This window comes from Convolutriloba macropyga, chromosome 8 (genome assembly GCF_964194025.1).
Source record: "Convolutriloba macropyga chromosome 8, txConMacr16.3, whole genome shotgun sequence".
NCBI lineage: Eukaryota > Metazoa > Xenacoelomorpha > Acoela > Convolutidae > Convolutriloba > Convolutriloba macropyga.
The window spans coordinates 60,554,853-60,574,858 of record NC_134475.1 but is presented as its reverse complement, the minus strand read 5'-3'; the positions used below and the strand labels follow the sequence as shown (position 1 = coordinate 60,574,858).

At 35.6% G+C, this 20,006-nt stretch overlaps 1 protein-coding gene across 2 annotated transcripts in view; it reads right to left on the bottom strand.

The window, feature by feature from the left end:
* The window catches only part of LOC142344894 (transient-receptor-potential-like protein), a 40,912-nt gene extending 26,246 nt beyond the window's left edge, over positions 1–14,666 (bottom strand). Inside the window, exons 1-4 of one of the 2 annotated variants that reach the window (XM_075396943.1) lie at positions 14,138–14,666; positions 6,921–7,579; positions 5,818–6,337; positions 2,900–3,600 (exon numbers count right to left, since the gene is read on the bottom strand). In XM_075396943.1, coding sequence (XP_075253058.1) covers positions 2,900–3,600; positions 5,818–6,337; positions 6,921–7,579; positions 14,138–14,342 — 2,085 coding nt within the window. In that variant the 5' untranslated portion in view covers positions 14,343–14,666. Of the gene's footprint in view, positions 1–2,258; positions 3,601–5,817; positions 6,338–6,920; positions 7,580–14,137 lie in introns of those variants that run through there. The other variant, XM_075396942.1, reaches the window with a different exon arrangement.
* Between the last annotated feature and the right edge of the window lie 5,340 nt (positions 14,667–20,006).

The following is a 20,006-nucleotide window of genomic DNA, read 5'->3' as shown; positions in this document are numbered from 1 at the left end:
AACTGAGGCACTTGCATTTTTCATCTTAAACTATTATAACCGAGTCACATAAAGCCCGAAATTGCAAAAACTTAGTCCTTTAAGATTCTTGCATGATTATTACAAGGCCTTACATGCTGAAAAGCTTCTTACAAGATTTTTTCAAGATTACTCAACCTGTTAAAATGAAGAATAAACCTCTGACAAAAATAACACATTCATTCGAGGTGTTCGTTGCTTCAAAGTTTTTCAGCTTGAGCTTTTCTTATAAGGTACGATAGATCGTTTTGGTCTTTTCGCTGTTGTTTTTGGCCTGGATCTAGTATTTCTTCTAAAAAGTTAATCTAACAATAAAAAATGGATAAACGTTTTTTTTAGGAAATCTTAGACCTAGGCAATGAGGTAACAACGAAAAGACCAAAACAACCCATCATACCTTGTAAAAAAAATCAAGCTGAAAACCTTTGAAACAAAAACACCTCGAATGAATAGTAATTTTTCCAGAGGTTTATTCATTTTAACAAGTTTTGAACCGTTTCGACAATAGCTAACAGATACGAAAAGAAAATAATATCGCAAATTTCATGCAAGAACATTACAAGACAAGCATTGTGTTGCAAAATCTTGCAAAATAAACTTCTCTATTGGGAGAATTTCACCAAGATCTTGTAAAATTAATTTGTTGTCACAGAATCCGGCACAGATTAAATAGATATTTATGCTTTAATAGCCTTGTATCATCAACGCAAGCAGTTCATTTTTGCAGAAACTCATTCGACAAAAATCTAATTGATCACAGCTGGCAAATACCCAGAAAATAGCCAAAATAGCTTCGTACCCCAGCAGTCTCGAAAAGACAAAACAGACCCAAAAAAAATTTAGGTTTTTTATGTTAAATTTTGATTAGGAATCTGTGACTTACTGCTACTTCTAATAGATGCCCTCAAATACCCTTCAATTACAGTGATACGCACTCACTTGACCATTCACTCAAAAATGCAATTTCAGAGTGAGGAAGTCATTTTTGAGAGTGAGGTAAGTCATGTTTGACCAAAAACTTAATCACGCGAATGAACAGAACTCTCTCCACTAAGTGCGAAAAATGACGTCACGCACGCAATTCAGTTGAAATTACTAGAACGAATGAAGAAAAAGTGTATTTGAAGTGCTTATTACGTCATATGGTTATAACAAAAAGCTTGACGACGAAATAGAAAAAATTAGGCCAAACATAGCTGGCAGATTGCCAGAAACTAGTGGCAATAATTTCGTAGATCTTCAGTCCCAAAAAAATCATTAAAAAAGCCAGACCAAAAAATATTTAATTTTGATTCAGAAACTGTATATTTTATTGCTGCCTCTATTAGTTGCTCTCAAACCACCTTCATTTAGGGTGACACACATTCATTTGACCTTATCTCTGAATTAAAATAAATAAATTCACCTCTTGAGAGTTCGATAAGTCACGTGTGTACAAAAATTTAATCACTAGAGTGAACAAAAAACTCGCTCCACTAGGGGCGTAAAATGACGTCCCGAAGGCATTTCCGATGAAATTGATTGAACGAATGAACAAAAAGCAGATTTGATGTGATTGTGACGTCATATGGTCGTAACAAAAATGTTGAATTAAAGATGCATAGAAGGACGTACAATTCAAAGAATTTTCTTTGACTAAACAAAAAAGACCTAGAACGGACCATGAGTGAATTGGGAAAACCATTTGCAAAAAATCAGATCAAAAAAATAAAAAAACCGATAAAAGCGAAAAAATCAATATCAAAATGTTGCATGTGAACAGAAAACCACTAGCGAGAAATGCAAATTTGCTTCAAACAAAAAAACTAGGCCTGGAATGAACTATGAATGGATTTGGAAAAGCATTTAGAAAAAAATCTGATCCAAAAAACTGAAAACAGTGAAAATCAAAGTGGAATTGCCGCATGTGAGCAAAAAGCCACCAGCGAGAAAGCGAGTTTTTGTTCAAACCCCGTTTTCTCACTCTACTTTAAAATTAGAGCGAAAAAAAATTCACGCCGCAAAACAATTCGCTTTTTCGCTCCACTTCCTGTTTCGACGTGACCAAAATCACTACTCCAATTTGACTTCAAAAAACATGAAAATGTGTGAATAGATCTTAAGAGACAGCGCCCGAATGCAATTCAATTCTTTGAATTGCGAAAAACCAAGAGAATGCCAATAATAGCCCCAGCTATCGCTGTGCAGCTTTTAATGATGACCTCAGCTTTCGCTTCACCGCTATTGAAAAAGAGAAAACACAATGTCCATAAATGTCACTTAAACGTTTCACGCGATATACAAAGCAATTATAAGTTCTCACTGCACAATTCTACAATATGGTTATATAGTTTCACATACACACAGTTTATAAATTTTTCATGAAAGCTTGCAGCTTCTTATCAGCTCCATTGCCCAACTTCTGTAGCCTCGTTTTGTAGTTTTTCGTGAAACTGTTTTGCTGCATTTGATTCTGAAGGTCAGCAGAAGTACCCGCTTTCATCATCTGATTTCGTTTCCGCAAATATTCTTCAGTTCTTGCGTGAACATTTCTCACCCCGCCTGAAGTATTGTTCAGTTGTGAGAGGAAATTCCCTTTAATTTGTTCAATATCTCTAACGCCGAGAGTTGTTGAAACTTTCGACTTGCGCAAATCGCGCAGAAGCGCAAGTTTCATTTTCCGAATTTTTTCACGCATTTCTGCAATTTTTTTCAGTTCATCTTCTGAAATGACTTTCAGGTCGGTTTGACTTTTGTTTTGAGCATAACTCGAAATTCGGTATAAACTCGGCACTATGTTGAAAGGCGGGGGTAATGGGTCGGAGCCGCCTATGAACATAAACATAAGCATTGCCCGCCTGCACTTGTAAATAACTGCGTCCCGTCGTTTCGCTTTGATAACCGAAAAAATAATCAAAGAAATTAAAATATTCAGCCGAATAATTAGCGTGAAGAACGAGTAAAACGAATAGAGTATAGCCAGTGTCCACTCTTGTGCATTTTCGTAGACTGGAAAATTTTCCAAAATATGAGCATCAGCCGAGAACATTCCAAAGAAAAATAGGGTCAAAACTTTTTGGTAATTTTGAAACAGGTCCATTTCTTTAAGGTTGATGGAAGCGAATTGCGTTTCGCATGGAACTCTTACATCGATAGTTGTTGTAAATTCTCCATTTAAGCTCTTGTGGCAGTTTTTGATGTAATCCCGATAAGTTCGCCATATCAAGCCGTTTGCTCCAATAGAGCACGCGACCAGCAGACAGAAAAACAGGAGGAAAAATTGAAAGCTGGCGTTGAAAGCCTTTTTGAGGAGGTACTGAGGCTGGCCAATAACTTCCGTGATTCGAAGTAGCTTGAAAACTTTGACGAGCAACAGTAAGAAGCCGAAAGCTCTGATAGAGCTTGCAAGTTGTAACGGGTGGCCTGTTTCGTCCCTGAACAAAGGTTGAGGTTGATAACCCTCAGAAGCGATCCAAATGTATCTCAAAGAGGTTCCTGTTAGGAAGCAAAAGTTGAGCAGAATATTGAGAGAGTTGACCCAGTCCGAATTGTAGGCGCTAAAGCCGTCCGCCCAGATTGTCTGGAACTCTCGTTGGATGTTGCCTGATCATTATGATATCATGGTACCAGAGAAACAGGTCAAAATGAAAATATATAGCTTTGACAATAATACAGGTTAAATATAGCTGGATGAATCCAGAATCAGCCGTTAAGATAAGCGTGGTTGCTGTGCACTAGGATAGCAAAAGGCTCATATAGCCGAAAATAAAGTTTTTTCAAAGCCGTTTGACCAGTTGGATCTTACATTCAATTGAAATTGTGGAACTGTGATTGGTCAAATCAGTGTCCCATGTGACTTGATAAGAGTTTATCACAACCGAAAAAATGATCCGACAACAGTGTTATACTAATTTGGGACAGCTTAACTTAATACTCCTTAGAGTTTCTTTTCGGCTATCTCAACCTTCTGCTATCTCATAAACCACCGTGTTGCCTATCCTCACTTAAGTTTTTTTTGTAGGGTGCTCAGTCGAAAAATGTCAGTGATTGAATATTTTTTTACAATATATTTTGACAAAAAAAGTTATATTGTCATCAAACTCCGCATTTTTGTTCCTCAATTCAGGGAACAATTAATTTTCCCCGGAAATTGAAAAAAAACACATTTTTAGCAGAATGTAAAAAGTGACAGTTGGTTCTATTGCTTACCTCGGGAATGGTGCTACCAAAAATTTGTACAGTAAGGTGTATGCTCAATTTACCCAATTCCATTTTACCCAATGCCATTTTTCCCAATTCCAACTTAAACTTACTCTAAATAGCCAGAACAACTATTTGGCCGTTAAAAATTAAATGGCCCGTGTGACTTGATATGAAACTTTCACAACCAATAATCGGATAATTGAACAAATAGATCAAAGAGCATAAGGTAAGTTGGCATTAGGCAAAATGGCATTGGGTAAAATGACACTTGGGTAAAATGGCATTGGGTAAAATGGCATTGGGTAAAATGGCATTGGGTAAAATGGCATTGGGTAAAATGACACTTGGGTAAAATGGCATTGGGTAAAATGGCGTTGAGTAAAATGCCATTTTACTCAACCTGCCATTTTACGCAATGCCAACTTACCCAATGCTCTTTGATCTTTTCGTTGAATTATCAAACGTTCTGCTATGATAATTTCATATCAAGTCTCACGGGCCAATTAGTTATATAGTCGGCTAAATAATCGTTCTGGTAATTTTGACAATAGGGTAAAGTAAAAATGGCATTGTGTAAAATGGCATTGGGTAAAATGGCATTGGGTAAAATGGCATTGGGTAAAATGACACTTGGGTAAAATGGCATTGGGTAAAATGGCATTGGGTAAAATGGCATCGCGTAAAATGACACTTGGGTAAAATGCCAGGTTGTGTATATGGCATTGAGTAAAATGTAATTGGTTAAAATGGAAATGGGAAAGCTGTCATGTAATCGTACAGTAAACATTTTTATATCAAGGTACGCAGGATTACATAAATGCTTTAGTTCGGGAAGCAAATAAAAAAACTGTTGAGAAATGTTTTCGATTCTGTAGTGCTTGCCTGTTTTCTTCCAAATGTCGATAGTCACTTTTGCACAGTGTATATATTCCCGTTTTTTTTTAATTTTATCGAGCAATTATAATCTATAAAAAAACAATGATTCTAAAAATAGCGAAAGAAAATATAATGGCATAAAATAAATTTTTTTCCTGTTGAGTTCCTTTGGCAAGCTGTTAAAAAGCCTTTCAATACATTAGATGCTAAATCCAAAAAAACGCTCCCCAAATTCTGGATGGCCAGATTTTTTTTTAATTTATCAAAAAATTACTTTATTTATGCTTTTACGGTCAAATTTTCAGAAAAACTTTGTGCTTCAATTGTATAAGTTCGAAATATTTTGGTAAATAACTCAAATTTTAACGGAAGGTACATTAGAGTTCTTGATATCTTATTTGCCTCGTCGTACGGACACTTATCGTTTGCCAATGTTTTCGGGACGGACCTAAAAACCCTATTTACATCCTCAAGCTGTTGTCAAAAGTTGTCAAAAAACCCCATGACCTTTTCAGGAACTTGCAAGCCCCCGATAGGTTCAAAATCTTTGTCCAAGGTCTTTACGTGGTTCTTCTTCTGGTTTTGCTCAAAATCAACAAATAGATGATTGACATGATGATTTTTGCTGTTGAGAAATCTGCAAAAAAAAATGTTTATAAGCTGAAGCTAAATGTATGTCCAGTCCACTTTGTAAAGTTCCTTTACAAAAGCACTCATGATATCATAAAGCAAGAAGTTTACCTAAGGTCCAAATAGCGATGTATCCATCCGTAATGTAGTGTTCAGAATTATTAGTCATAACCTGTTCGTACACTTGGAACGTCTGACCCCGAAGATACAATATGTACAAATGTGGATCCTTTTTGAACGTCTCTTTTTGCTCGACACTTAATCGGGTGTTCGAATCAATGCAGTCAAACTTCCCTTTACGGACATGTTCCACACATAGTCTCCCATTGCCTATCTCAGTCAACGGATCCATCGGAAATATTGTTGCGTGTACCGCCGAAATCCAGACCATAACTATCAGCAGGAAATAGAGTGAAATTTGGACGATAAACCTCATGAAGGGCATTTCTATCCAAGATTTCACAAACTTCCCAGTCGGGGTCTGGCTAGCTGGGAAAAACAGGTAGAGGAGGAGCCAAATAGGCACCAAAGCAACGAGGAATGAAATGAACAGACTTCGTTTCACAATTCCGGCTGATGCGAAGTCTGTTAATCCGATTGGACCTTCCATGAATTTCTTCTTCATCAGTTTCTGAGATTTCAGGCTTGTGTTACAGTTTAAAAACTTTGTATTCCATAGATGAGACGTCCGACCTATATAAAAAGACCGTGGTGGACCGATTGTTGGGTATAATGACGGGGTCGACTTGAATGGCCGGGGTTGATCATTATAGGCGACCGGTATTGTTCGCGTTCCTTGCTTACGTTTTTTTGGAAATAAGTGGTCAAGAAAAAAAAAGAAAATTTAGTTTGCAGCTCAAATGCCATACAAAATCTTAATTCACGTGTTTTTTTTTTTCAAATTTAACTGCTCATAAGTTTAAAAAAACAGTATTTACAAAAGTATTTAAAAGTATTGATAACTGTAAAACTCTATTATTGAAACTAAAAGAAATCTGAGCAATTAATTGAGCTCAGAAATTTGGCTGAATGTTGAATTTTTTTCATTCACTTTGTCCCAATTGTTGCTCGAACTTTTGAGACCTTATCAAAACATATTTCCGCCATTTAAACAAAAACCAGCAGTTTATGCGAAACAAAACGTCGGCAATGCTCAACATCAAAAACTACTAATTGAGACTTAGTCTAATTCGTTGTATAACAGTAGCACATGCCTGCACACTAGCATTCGCCACAAACTCAATATGATTGTTAGTCATGGCGTACTTCAGACGTTCCCAACGATCGCCAGGAGCTACCAACGTCACATCTTCAGTTGTCATCTGGCTCAGTGTCAACTCCAAATCCTCAAATGTCGCTACTTGCTTGATAAAATTAGCTGCGAATGTTTCGCAATTGTTTTTAATAACCATGAGGTCATCTTTTGCAACGTCGAGGGTCGAGGACATTTTACTGCAGGTTTCTGAGATCTTAAAAGCCATCATAACTGGATCCTCGTTCATAACACACAGGTACACTGGCTTCGAAAGTGCAACTAGCACTTGGTAAATGGCGTCGAAACGAATGATGTTATTCAATTCTGATGGATCGTATTCGGGAAGCTCTAAAGGTTTTCCTCCCCTCGCGAGTAAGAACTTCAACATTGACTCGTTTTCCATTAGGGAAGCGACCATTACAGGCGAGGTACCCGGCCGACAAACTGTACCTGCCAATGTTTTCCGGTTGACCAGTTTTGGATCGTGTTTTATTAAGTAGTCAACACATTTTTTGTAATCTGTCTCTACTGCTATTATCAGTTCTTCTTTGACCTTGAACTTTTCATCTTCGATTAGATACTTGATCACGTCGAATTGGTGCGATTTAATTGCTCTACCTGATTAATTTGCTTTCATTAAAATTTAGTGTCGTAATTTTTCATTACAGAATGAACAAGGTACGTTTCTTACGAAACAGCGTGATCTGTTATCTTTTCCAGTACCCGATAAATACTGTTCCATCAACCCTGCTATGATTGTAGTCAGTTAATAAAACTCAACATAATACGCTTCAACGGTTACATTAGCTCGAGTAAACCTAAAATTACCCGCAATTTTACCAGCCCTATTCACGACCCTCTTAAAATTAGGGTGATAAGCGTCTGTGCGCATTTGTGACTTAAGCGAATTTAATTCAAAATTTCTTTGTTTCGAATCGAAATATTCGTGAGTGTCTACCAATCATACAAAAACCAATGCTACAAAAAGCACAGGAACGTGTTCATGAGTTCTGAATCAGTCATGAAACGAGACTGAACTAAGACTTTCCCAGTACTGAAATTGGCTTGGCATTAGGTCCGGGCAGTGTAGACTACCACTTATATGAAGGATGAAATTCAAGATTTTTCCGTCACTTTTGTCCATGTTTATCATTTTAATCGTGAATGACAATGACGTTACATGAGAATTTGAGACAAATCAATCTCCGTTGCGTTGTCCACGGAAATCAATTTTAGCTAAATTAACATTTTGTAACGGCATTAGTTCTGGGCAGTATTGGTTCCAATCAAACAATTTGAACGCAAGCAATCAACAACCTTAGCGTTTCTTAGTTACATTTTTGGAGCCTATTTCAATTAGATTTTTTAGATAGCCCATCTTTTTAAAACTGTTTGGAGCCTATCTAAGATAGTTTCCAAACAATCTGAAAAAGATGGGCGCCAAACAATCTAAATAAGATAGGATCCAACAACTTAAATAAGTTACGTTGAGGTTATTGATTGCTTGCGTTCAAAAATGAGGACGAAAGTTTGAGGACAACTAAACTCCTAAATTCCGACAGAAACCAGCGGTTTTTTAAACGTAATAAACCATCTTGATAATTTTCCCAAACAAAATCCAGAGCAAGTACAGCAAGTGCTTTTTAAACTGAAGGGTCCACTTCTAAAAAAGAGTGAGCAAAAATATCCGAGGCAGCAAATTACCTCGTCCAAAATTAGGCACTTTAAAAAAGTGAATGAAAGAGAAATAAAACAGTTTATTCTAAAGCTAGATTTGTCAATTTTGCCATTTTAATTCCTGCAATTAATGAAATTTTAGCGTTGTTACCATTTTTTCTATACAAGCTATCTTTTGTTTATTACCCGGGTCGAGGCCGATATGGTTAACTTGTAGGCTTCAGTCCAAACAAAACAACACATGAAGGGATTTTTTGATTGATTTGATATAAGAAATTTTCCAGTTATATTGTAATTGGACAAAATAAGGAAGCATCAAAGACCATCAGGTTTATAGTCCTTTGAAGAAAAATTCTAGATTGTTCAAAAATTGTCTAAATGGTCAAAAATTGACCATGCCTATCTCCATGGCAGTGAGTTTTTATGATTAGAAGTGTAAATAGTTACATAAACCGTATGATATGGCCCCAAAAAGTCAAAGGACAAACTGTGTCATCTTGGAAGTGTCCCGGATGCAAGAAGCTGGTAAAAGACGATGACTCCTCAGCTGTTGGATGTCACTCTTGTGGGTCCTGGTTCCATGGAGAGTGTCTCCCTGACTGTGGATGAAGTTCTGTGGATGGGTGCCCGGTCGAACTTTCTGTGGCTTCGCTACTCGTGCCTCTCCTCGACTTCCGAAGCTAATTTGTCAAATTTAATAGTTCAAAATATTGATAAAAAAAATTACGCCATCTTTGAAACAACTACCAAAAATCTTGTCCGATGCTCTACCAACTGCCTTGACTAAAAAGTTCAAAATGTGGTTACAGATTCCCTCCCGTCTTACCGCGATGCTCTCCAAAAGGAATCAACCCAGGTAAAGCAGTCCGCTGAGCTGCAATTTGTTATCATTAGTGTTCCCGAGAATGAAACTTTATATCTTAAACTGGAAGCAGATTCAAAAGTTGTCGATGAAGCTGTGGAACATATTGGTTTGCACCCAAGTGGAAACATCAGTATTGTCAAACGCCTTGGAAAGCGTTTGAACCCGGAATCAAATCAACCCAAGAAATGTCGCCCGTTATTGATTACCTCAAACAGTCACTCCATGAACAACTCTTTTGCGAGGAGGCATCATCTTCAGGACATCCGCTTACCAATCTACGTGAAAAAGTTATTGCCATTCGACGATCGCAAGCTCGAAAAAGAGATGCTATCAACACGGTACAACCTAATCCAGAACAAAGGATACGATAGTTCCCTAGTCAGAATCAGAAAATTTAAATTATTCTACAACAACCAGCCGCTAACAGCAACGTGGTTAACAGAAACGTGGATAACAGAAACGTGGATAACAGAAACCAGCCGAATATTTATAACAGAAACGTGGTTTTATTATAACGTCAAAAACAGCGAATTAGCTTTCGGAGCAGGATATGATTTAGTCTCAAGAACTGATCAACGAGCAGGCCAACATGGTGGACTTTTATAGCTGATACCAAATTGTCAAATCTTCACGTTACGAATATCCCAATTTCTGACTATCGCTTCTCTTGTTTGTGTTCGGCATTCTGATACACTATTGTTTAACTTACTTAGCTACAACCCACCAACATCTTCCTCATATCGTTTTCACTTTGATGATCTCTGTGTATTTTAAGTTCCTTTCAGCTGTTTGAAGAAATTAGAAATCAATATGGGTGTCAGTCATATGTTATTTACTTATTGGGTGATTTCAACTTACCCGGTATCAATTGGAAAACATACACTGGATCCTCTCGTCATGAGTGCTCTTTTCTGGAGCTTATCAATGAGTTGGATGTCACTAGTAGTTGACCGCCCAACACAAACAAAACAATATTCTTGATCTAATTCTTACCACTGCTAACGAAGTTCCTTTCATAATTGTTGATAAACTTTTCTCCGATCATTATCCTATAATTTTTCATTGCTCTCAATGAATACCCAGCTGCTGTACAGTCATGCTACTCTCGATCTCCTTTTGATCTATTAATTTTTAACTCGTGTCTCCATAACTTCTTCAGTTATATTTCTCGAGACAACTCATCGGATCCATCATTTCTCGACTCGTGGTTTTACCTGTTAAATTTGTCGATGAAAATACTCGTTGCGGAAAAAAACGCAATAAGTGGCTAGCACTCCTTTCTTACTATTCTTCCCATACAATCCATCTTCTGAACCAGAAGTCCACAAATTTTCAAAAACTATTCCATAAATGGTCCTTGGAGCTCTCTCTCAAGCAACTGGAGCTGAGCGGGGCTGTCTCCGAATCCATTGATCTGGATAAAGAAGTATTTATTAATCAGTTTAACCTACATGACATACGAAACTGCTTTAAGCTTTTGCGAAGTTTTGGATTCTCGTCATCGATTCCCACAGCCTTGCGAAATAAAAAATCAGTCCTCTATACTGATTCGGAAAAAGCGGAAAGATTAAACATGTATTTTAGCTCTGTTTATCGCGAAAGCCCAATCACAGCTCTAACTAGCACCGTGGAGTCAGAAATTGTTTTATTGGATAATGTAAATATATCAGTCCTGTCTATTGAAAAATATTTGGCGTCATGTGCAGATTCGGCTTTAATGGGCAATGATTTATTTCCATCATTCATTGCCCGAGATTGTGCCTCTCAGTTAGCTCCTCTCGTTGCAGAACTATTCTACTGGATTTTAAAAAACCAGAAATGGCCACCTATTTGGAAAACGTCCATAGTTTTTCCACTTCATAAATCCGCATCTACAGCACTTATATCCAATTACTGACCAATCAGCATTTTACCAGTGCTGTCACTAGTCCTTGAACGTGCTATTTTTGATTATGTTTATCCCAATTGTTCGCCCTCTCATTGTTCGTGGTCAACTTGGTTTCATTTCAAAACGCAGTACGGTTATCCTATTCATCGAGTATCTGGATCTTGTTTACACGGCTCATAATCAGAACAAACCATGTCTTGCTATTACACCATTCCTCATGTTCTGAAGAAATTGGCAAATGTTGGGCTCGATCTGAATTTTCTCACACTAATTTGTTCTTACCTTTCCAATCGGAAGGAGTGTGTCGAAATAAATCAAACATTCGAACAGTATTCCTGTTACTTCTGGTGTTCCCCAGGGTAGTTTACTCGGTCCCCTCTGTTTCATTTTTATGAATGGCTTACCTCTCAACATATTCCGTGGCTCATATAATTTAGACATATTTCCACGACTTCAAGATTTTCACCGTCGCTTCTCCTGAACTTATTCAAGATGATCTGGACAGTATTAACTCATGGAGCTTATCAAATGGTCTTAAATTTTATCCTGCCAAATGCAAGATTCTGCCATTCAATTATTCTTTATCAGATGAATTAGTTCTGGGTGAAGTGATCTTACCAACTGTAGACTCCGCTCGAGACCTGGTCCTGCATGTTTGCAGAAGTCTGTCTTGGAATACTCATATTCAGGATAAGCTAGCAAAGTATTTTACTTTCTAAAAAGGCATATTCCATTTTCCACTCATGTACATAGAAAAAAGATGCTTTATCAAAGTCTCTTGCTTTCCGTTATACTATATGGTTATCCTGCCTGGAATGCATCAATATCTTCTCTAAGGTCACTTGAGAGTTTTCAGAAAAAGATTTTACACTGGATTCTTCCATCATTAGATTATGTTTCAGCCGCTGGATATGCTACCGATCTGTTTCCAGCTCATCAAAACAGATCTCATACTACTGTAGAAATTCAAACAATCAAATAGACATACGTCACAAATTGTCATTATCCCAACAACAGACTCGCTCTCAAGCTCGCTGCCTATTCGAAGTTCCAGCTACTCAAAAACTCAACAGTGATGCGGACTTCTACGTGAGATCAACACGCGCAGCAAACGAGCTTCTGCGACGAAACATTATTTCTTTTGACATCCCGTTTACATCTTTAAAGTCATCTATATCAAACTTCAATTCTACTGTGTCATGTACATTCTTCATAAAATGTTACTGTAACCTCTGTCGTTGATTAGCTAATCCTATACACTTTTTGTTTCATATCATTTGGTTTTATATACTCTTTTGTACTTCCCGAAAGGTGAATTGAGTCTTAGTACTACTACTACTACAAAGCTATGGGAGATTAAAACAAAAAACAATAAAATGGGGGCAGTGGTCGCGCAGATATTAGCTTTTTGAGTGCCGCGCATTTCCAAAACCGCTACAACTATGCAAACATTTATAAAAACTTAGTAAAATAGTTCGCCAAAAATCGCAATTTGTTGAAATGAATTTAAGGTAATCATTGTCTGAAGATCCAACTCTTCTTGCATTCTCCAATGCAACAGAAAAAAGATAAAATGATAGTTGCAATTTTTTTTGTCTAAAATGTTTCATAATTGCATGTGATGTATATAAATATATATACACATATACATATATATATATATATATATATATGTATATATATATACATATATATATTATATACATATATATATATATATATATATATATATATATATATATATGTGTGTGTGTGTGCGTGTGTGTGTGTGTGTGTGTGTGGTTGCGTGTGTGTGTGGTGTGTGTGCGTATGAAAAAATTGAATTCAACCAGGAATGCAACCCATCTTTAACCCGAGAAAACAAAAAATCAAGAAATAATCAAGAAAATTAAAAACAAAACTGAAAGTGAACTCTTTTTTTGATGCTATAGATAAAAAATTTGCTTTGTTTTTTGTGCACATGCGCAGAATATGTGTACATTGATATCTTGCGACGTTTTTTTCCTATAGCATAGGCAGAATGGCAATCTTGTAAGAACTTGCAAGTTCTTAAAAGTTAACCATTCGGCCTCGACCCTGGTATATACACCAAATCGCCAAGTAGCTTCAATATCAGTGTTCGATTGTAAACGGAACATAAAGCTGCAGTCAAATGTTCTGGAAAGTCATTACCAGAAAACGCCCCTCTATTTTTCTATAGATGCTTTTGTTGGAATCTGAAAACCGAGTTAGAAAAGCTTTCATTCGACAATACAAATTGAGATTAGAAGTTCCTCCACAAATATACGAGATTGCTCGCAGCTGAAACAGGAAAAACTCCAAACAAGGACTTTTCCATACCTTTTTCCATACTTTTCCATTCGATTAATTTAGTTTTTTTGTTTAGCTACTCCTCTAAGCAAAATATCCATCATCTCACTGGCAACACTTCTAAGTGCTATGAAAACATTGCCATTTTTTGCCAAGAAAAATAGGCTTAATCTGCAAAAAGATAGAACCCTAAAAATTTTCCGGATTTGAATGACACTGTGCCTGACTTGATATAGGCAAAACGGTTCTAAGTAGTGCTTGTTATATGTTAGGGGGTATAAGCGGTGACAAATTCGAGAAAATTTATTGAAAACTATTTTTCGTAACGAAAAACTATTTGTTGCAGCATACAAATTAGGGAGGCTTGGCATGTTCAATTTTTTTCATTTGGGCTTAGAAAAACTTGAAAGCAAAATAAACGAAAAATGGTTCTTGCCTAGTAATGTATATCCGAACTCGTCCCTGAAATGCAAATTAAATAAATTTTGCAACATCTTTGCCCTTCCAATCGAGTGCTGCAAGTGTCGAAGTGGACTGTCCGTTTTCAAACTTCGGCTCATTTCCTCCTCCAATTTCTGCTTGATCACTTCCCGATCGTTGTTCTTTTCTTCGTCGGAATCTTGATCACGTTTTGTATTCATCTTGTTTTTTAAATTTTGTCCATCAAGCTGTTAAAATTTGTCGCAATTCTGTAACCTTTTTCGCTTTTCGTTGAAGTGTTTGTAGAAACGATATAAACGACGCAATTTCTTAGTACTTGAAGTTAATTAATGCCGGAATGGGAAGTCATTTAGGACAAAATGAATATTGTTAGCAAATATAATATAATTAAAATGATTTTAAAATGATTAACAGCGGCATTTTAAACAGTTTAATTTGAAAAAGTTGTTTTTACAGCGGTTAATGGCCTATCCGCGGTGAAACTAATGATCACCTTTGTATATAGTCCGTCCCATAAATTTGCAACGCACTTTTCGAAGGTCAAAGTTCAAATTTAAAACACGAAGATATTAATCATTTGGACATCTGAGCGGCTGGAGGTTTTCGAACGTTCGCTTGCGTTGCAACTTTATGGGACTATATTCCGTGCCATAAAGTTGCAACGTTCAAAGTTTCAAAGTTTAAAGTTCAAATTTAAAACATGCAGATATCTTGCAAAACACTGCCCATTTGAACGATCGCGTGATTTTCAACTGTATAAGACTAACTATACATATATATAGCATGTCCCATAAAGTTGAATTAAGCGAACGTTTCAAAAGCCACAGGCTGGAGTACAAAGGTCAAAGTTCAAATTTAAAACATGTAGAAAAAATTGATGAATAGAAGCTTAATGGCAAAAACATTGACATTCAAATGACCAATTTGATGCTCACTTGCCTGTTTTTGACGTTTTCGAACGTTCGCTTATTTCAACTTTATGGGACAGGCTATAGTAAATCCCATAAAGTAGCAACGCAAGCGAACGTTCGAAAAGCTCGGGGCATGCAAATGGGCAGTGTTTTGCTAGATATCTGCATGTTTTAAATTTGAACTTTGGGATCTATTCTGTTTCCCCCCCCCCCCCCCCCAGCTTAGTGAGCATAAATTTTTTATGACCCCCAGGCGCACGTGCTATTTTCTCACATAGTAACGTGCTATATAACAACATATAATTTGTAACTGGGGGTCATGAAAAACACTGGGGGGGGAACAGAATAGATCCGAACTTTGACCCTTGAAACGTTCGATAGCGTTGCAACTTTATGGGACTGACTATATTAAAGTTCAAGATCTTTAATGCTTTTCACCAAGAGTAGCTTGATAGGCAGTTCAGGTCACGTATAGCCGAGAATAAGTACGTACCGAAAGCCTAAAAAATGTAGTTCAAACGATTGTGAATAAGGAAAGAAAGTGTTCATTTTTATGGGCATATCTGAATGAAGTAATGCACGTTTTGGTATTGATAATGATGTCTCACGGTACAAAGCGATGATATTCTTGCAAGATCTTAAAAGATTCTTGCAATAAAATTTTTATCTAAGATTTTGTGCTGCTTTTCTGGCAAGGCTCTCAGAGACTTTTGTACAAGATGCGCGGGGGTGTAAGATTCTATCAGAATCATATTGTATCTTTCAATATAACCATTCGGGTCTGTCCAGGGGTAAACACTAAAAAGACAGAGGTGGAGCTATCCAAATCTTCCAGTTGATTCCAAAAGTTTTTATCGGCTTTGAAAAACAATCTTATAAAAAATAGCAGTGAAATTTTAGATTCTGTCACATTTTTTGCCCTATTGCTATCAACTTATAGCATAGTCTCAGTAATGGCAGGTCCCATATACTTTCAAATGAAACTAAACATAATCTGTTAAGCTATTCTTTGTTATAAAATGTATTTTAATGACTTCGCTACTAAGAGTTTTACATAAAAAATTTTCGATTTCCGGTTGTTCACTAAAATTTGTCGCCTCTAAAAAATAACAAGAGAACTTTTCTAATGCTTTGAGTTGATTATGATTTCTTTTATCAAAGTGTTATTTCAATTTGTATTACTCTTAACATTTGGAAAAAACACTCGTTTTTGCTTGACATGAAGCGATAGAAAGGCTAATTTGTCTCATCGTGGATTTATAGAAACAAACAAATTCGAATTGTACTGGCGCGCTGTTTACCTTCAAATCTTTTCATAATTTTTTTTGTTTTTGTCAATTACACACTTGTCAATTTTCAAATCAAGGCCCTATTAGTAAAAAAAAATTTATGTTTAATTAAACACCCCATTATGAAACACATTGTTTTTATATGACTTCTTCTGATTTTGTCTCAACCATTAAGAATCTAAAAGCCTCAAAGCAAAAATCTTTCAAAAATTTTGTTGAAATTTCGAGCAATATCACTTATCAACCTTATTGATTGAAACTTTCAGATTAGTCTCTATAAAGGCAGGTCCCATACACTTACAAATGAAACAAAAATAATCTGCTAGCTTGTTATAAAAATTTTTTTCATGCCTTTGATACTACGAGTTTTAAATAGAAAATTGTTGATTTCTGGATATTCGCTTAAATTTCAACTCTTTTCAAAAAATAAGGGTACTTATCATATGCTTTGAGTTCTAATGTTTTGTCCTCAAATTTTGTTGAAAAAAAGTATTTTAAAACATTTTTTTTTTAATTTTGACACTTAAATCGTTTTTCTGTCTACCTATATCTTATTCTCAGTAAATACAGCCCAAAAACTCTTCAGCGACGAAAAGTAAGCTGTTCAGTGACTCTAAGATTTAGATAATGTTGTTTTTGGTTTCATAGTACAAGTTTTAATAACAGTTTGTGATTTTTGAATATTTTTTCAAATTAGTGAGGTTTCTTCCTATTTGTCTTGTCATAATATCAGAAAAATGAAAGGTCTTTGTGGTGTGCAAGTGTGTTTCTGCTGTTTGGTTTTAGCCTTTTTTGTTTTTTTTTGTAGTCGTAAGACTTATTCTGATCAGGTCTCCTTCCTTTGCTTCCCATTGAGATATAAACAGACCTTGTTAATGCCTCCAATTTTTAGCTAAACAGTTTATTGACTTTGAATCTATTTGTTTCGAAAACAAAATAATGAAATATTTTAAAATTTATTGACATTTTAAGACTTGTTGTAAGGAGCTTCGGGATTTTTTTTGGTTTTCAAAATGTATCCCTGTAATATCAAGTTTTGCTCCATTTTTTTATCTTAATGTCGCCTAGCTATTCGATCTCATTATGGACAGAATCCATCTGCATTTCAGAGAAAGACAAAACAATTTTTTGTAGAAGTTTTAACTGAAAGTATTTTGACCTGGTTGCAAAGTGTTTTGAAAAACAGATTTTGAATTTTAACCGTAATTAATGCTTTTTTGTTTCCTCCTTTTTAGGCTCTCTATTAGCTCTTATAGGTCGGTCTCATCGGCCCTCTCAAACGACTTGAGATTAATTATATCTTTTAGTAGTTTTAGTTTGTAACAAATGTTTCCGAACCGCTTGTAATTTTGAAAGTTTTATATGTACTCTCTCTCTCCATATGGCAGATACTTAAGTCAGAAATGTGGATCAACTGTGTCAACAGAATGCAAACTCACATTGCCGATGATCCTTTTGGTTTCTAAATCGGTATCAATTGAGCCGAATATAAAAAATAATATTGCACAACAGAAGATTTTTCTGGTTTCGAGTTTCAACTGACTTGTAGGTGCCAAAACCATTTATAAGTAGCAGATTGAAAAAAACCGTCGAAGAATAAATTTTTTAATAAACAAAAAATTGATACACAACAATTGAAATGTTGAGCAAAGAACATCACTATGGTAGCAGAGCAAGCGTTTTCAGATCGAAGGGGTCTGACTTTCTGAAATCTCTTCATGATTTATTTTATTTTGTTGATAGACTTCTCCACCCCAATTTCAAGCACAGTTGACAATCAGGTATTTGCTAAAAAAATTGTGGTTTTCAGTGACTAGTTTTCACATATCATGGTTTTCTACCTTAAAATGCAAAAATGATGACTTTGTCTCATTTCTTCTACCTTCTTCTTCTTCTTCTACCTTAAAAGTTTGTCGCAGGGTATTCAACATGAAAAATTCAATTTCAAAAAAATTGCCTGTATTGAAGCGTAAGAAAATTGATAAACCAAAGCACGAAACCATACGCTAACAAAAAAAACGTGGAAAAAAACAATTGCAAAAAAGGCAACGAACCTGAAGATTATTACCGAGAAAAAACATTAATAACTTCAGACCAATTTTTTTCAGTGATTCATGTGTATGATTAGTAAAAAATGAGATAAAAAGATTTGAGTTAGATCCGCAAAATTCTTAGAGCCGTTTTTAGTCTCTGGCTATATCTAATTTGTTGTTAAGTTAAAATTGATTAAAATATCAACCTATAAATGATTCCGTTTTTGTGCATAGTTTGCGCTGTTACGTAGGGTGGAATCTTCACCCGACCATTTTCGTAGAAAGCAGAACTTAAATGATTTATTCGATTTGGTTGGGATACCCTTTTTGACAGATAGCCTATAGTTTTTAATTCGATAGAATAAATACCATGAAAAACAAAACGAGAGTCACGAATTCAACTCAAAGTCCGTATGTAGCGAACCAAAATTATCAAAAAATTGAAAAACCAATTGTAGATAGTGCTCCAAATTGTGTTCAAATTTTTACAAAATTAATTGGCGCCGACTTTAACTTCAACATTAGCCACCAATTTACTCAGATGTTTAGATTCAGATATGCTCATTTTGATCTAGGAAACTTAAATGAATGCGATTGAACAGCAGGGAAACAAAAAATAACAGCAATAGCCCTCATGCCTTAAAAATAAATTTTGTTTTTCACAAAACTGTCAGTTAAAAAAACATAAACCATAGTTTCTCGCCATTGATAAAGTTCGCTGATTCAAGTAAAGCAATCATTGTGAAATTTCATTACTGAGACTGTAACAAACCTACAGAATAGAACATCTAAAACCAAAACTCAAACCTATACGTTTTTTACTAGAGTAATCACGAGTTTTAGAGTAACCAATGCATTTAAAAGTTAAAGAGAGAACTTATATAGCTTTAATGAATTTTATGTGAACGTCCGGAGACTTCTCAGTTTTGGGACTGAGATACAAAAACTAAAATTGGACAAAAATTTGGAAATTTTGAAAGAAAATATGTAGTATCAAAGTCAAAAAAATCGTTAGTTGCCCATTGAGCAATTCAAGCAACAGCAGTTATGCACCAGCAACAAACAGAAATTGCATTTGTTAGATTCAGTAGTTCATATTTTGTACGTAAAATTTTGATATAATCTTATAAAAGGACATGCGTGCATGCATCAAAGAAGTTGATAACAGTGAGATCAGTTTTCTTCATTTCAATAAAATGAACATTAGAACAGATGGTATGTCAGACATTAATTCAAATCTAACTCAATTTCTTTTTATCAAGTGAAAAACTCCTTTTTCCAAACAGCAAAATTGAGATCCGGAAATCAACATCTATCCCGTATTCAAACTAAATTTCAAACTGTGAAGTCCTTCAAGTAAAAAAAAATTATCAATATTCAGCTTGCCGGACTTTTCATTATTTCCAAAATGAATCAACAAGAGCAATGTAAATGTACATTTGATCTCAGATATAAAATAAATTGACCTCCACACTCAATTTTAAATATTAAATGAGAGTGCAAATTCAAATAAAGGTCAACCCAGCTAGAAAACTATAAGTCGCGCTTGAGGTAATTCAGGTTTGACCTTACCACTCCCCAAACCTTTAAGTCTTTTTCAAGCAAATTAGTGATCAACTCAATTAGACCTG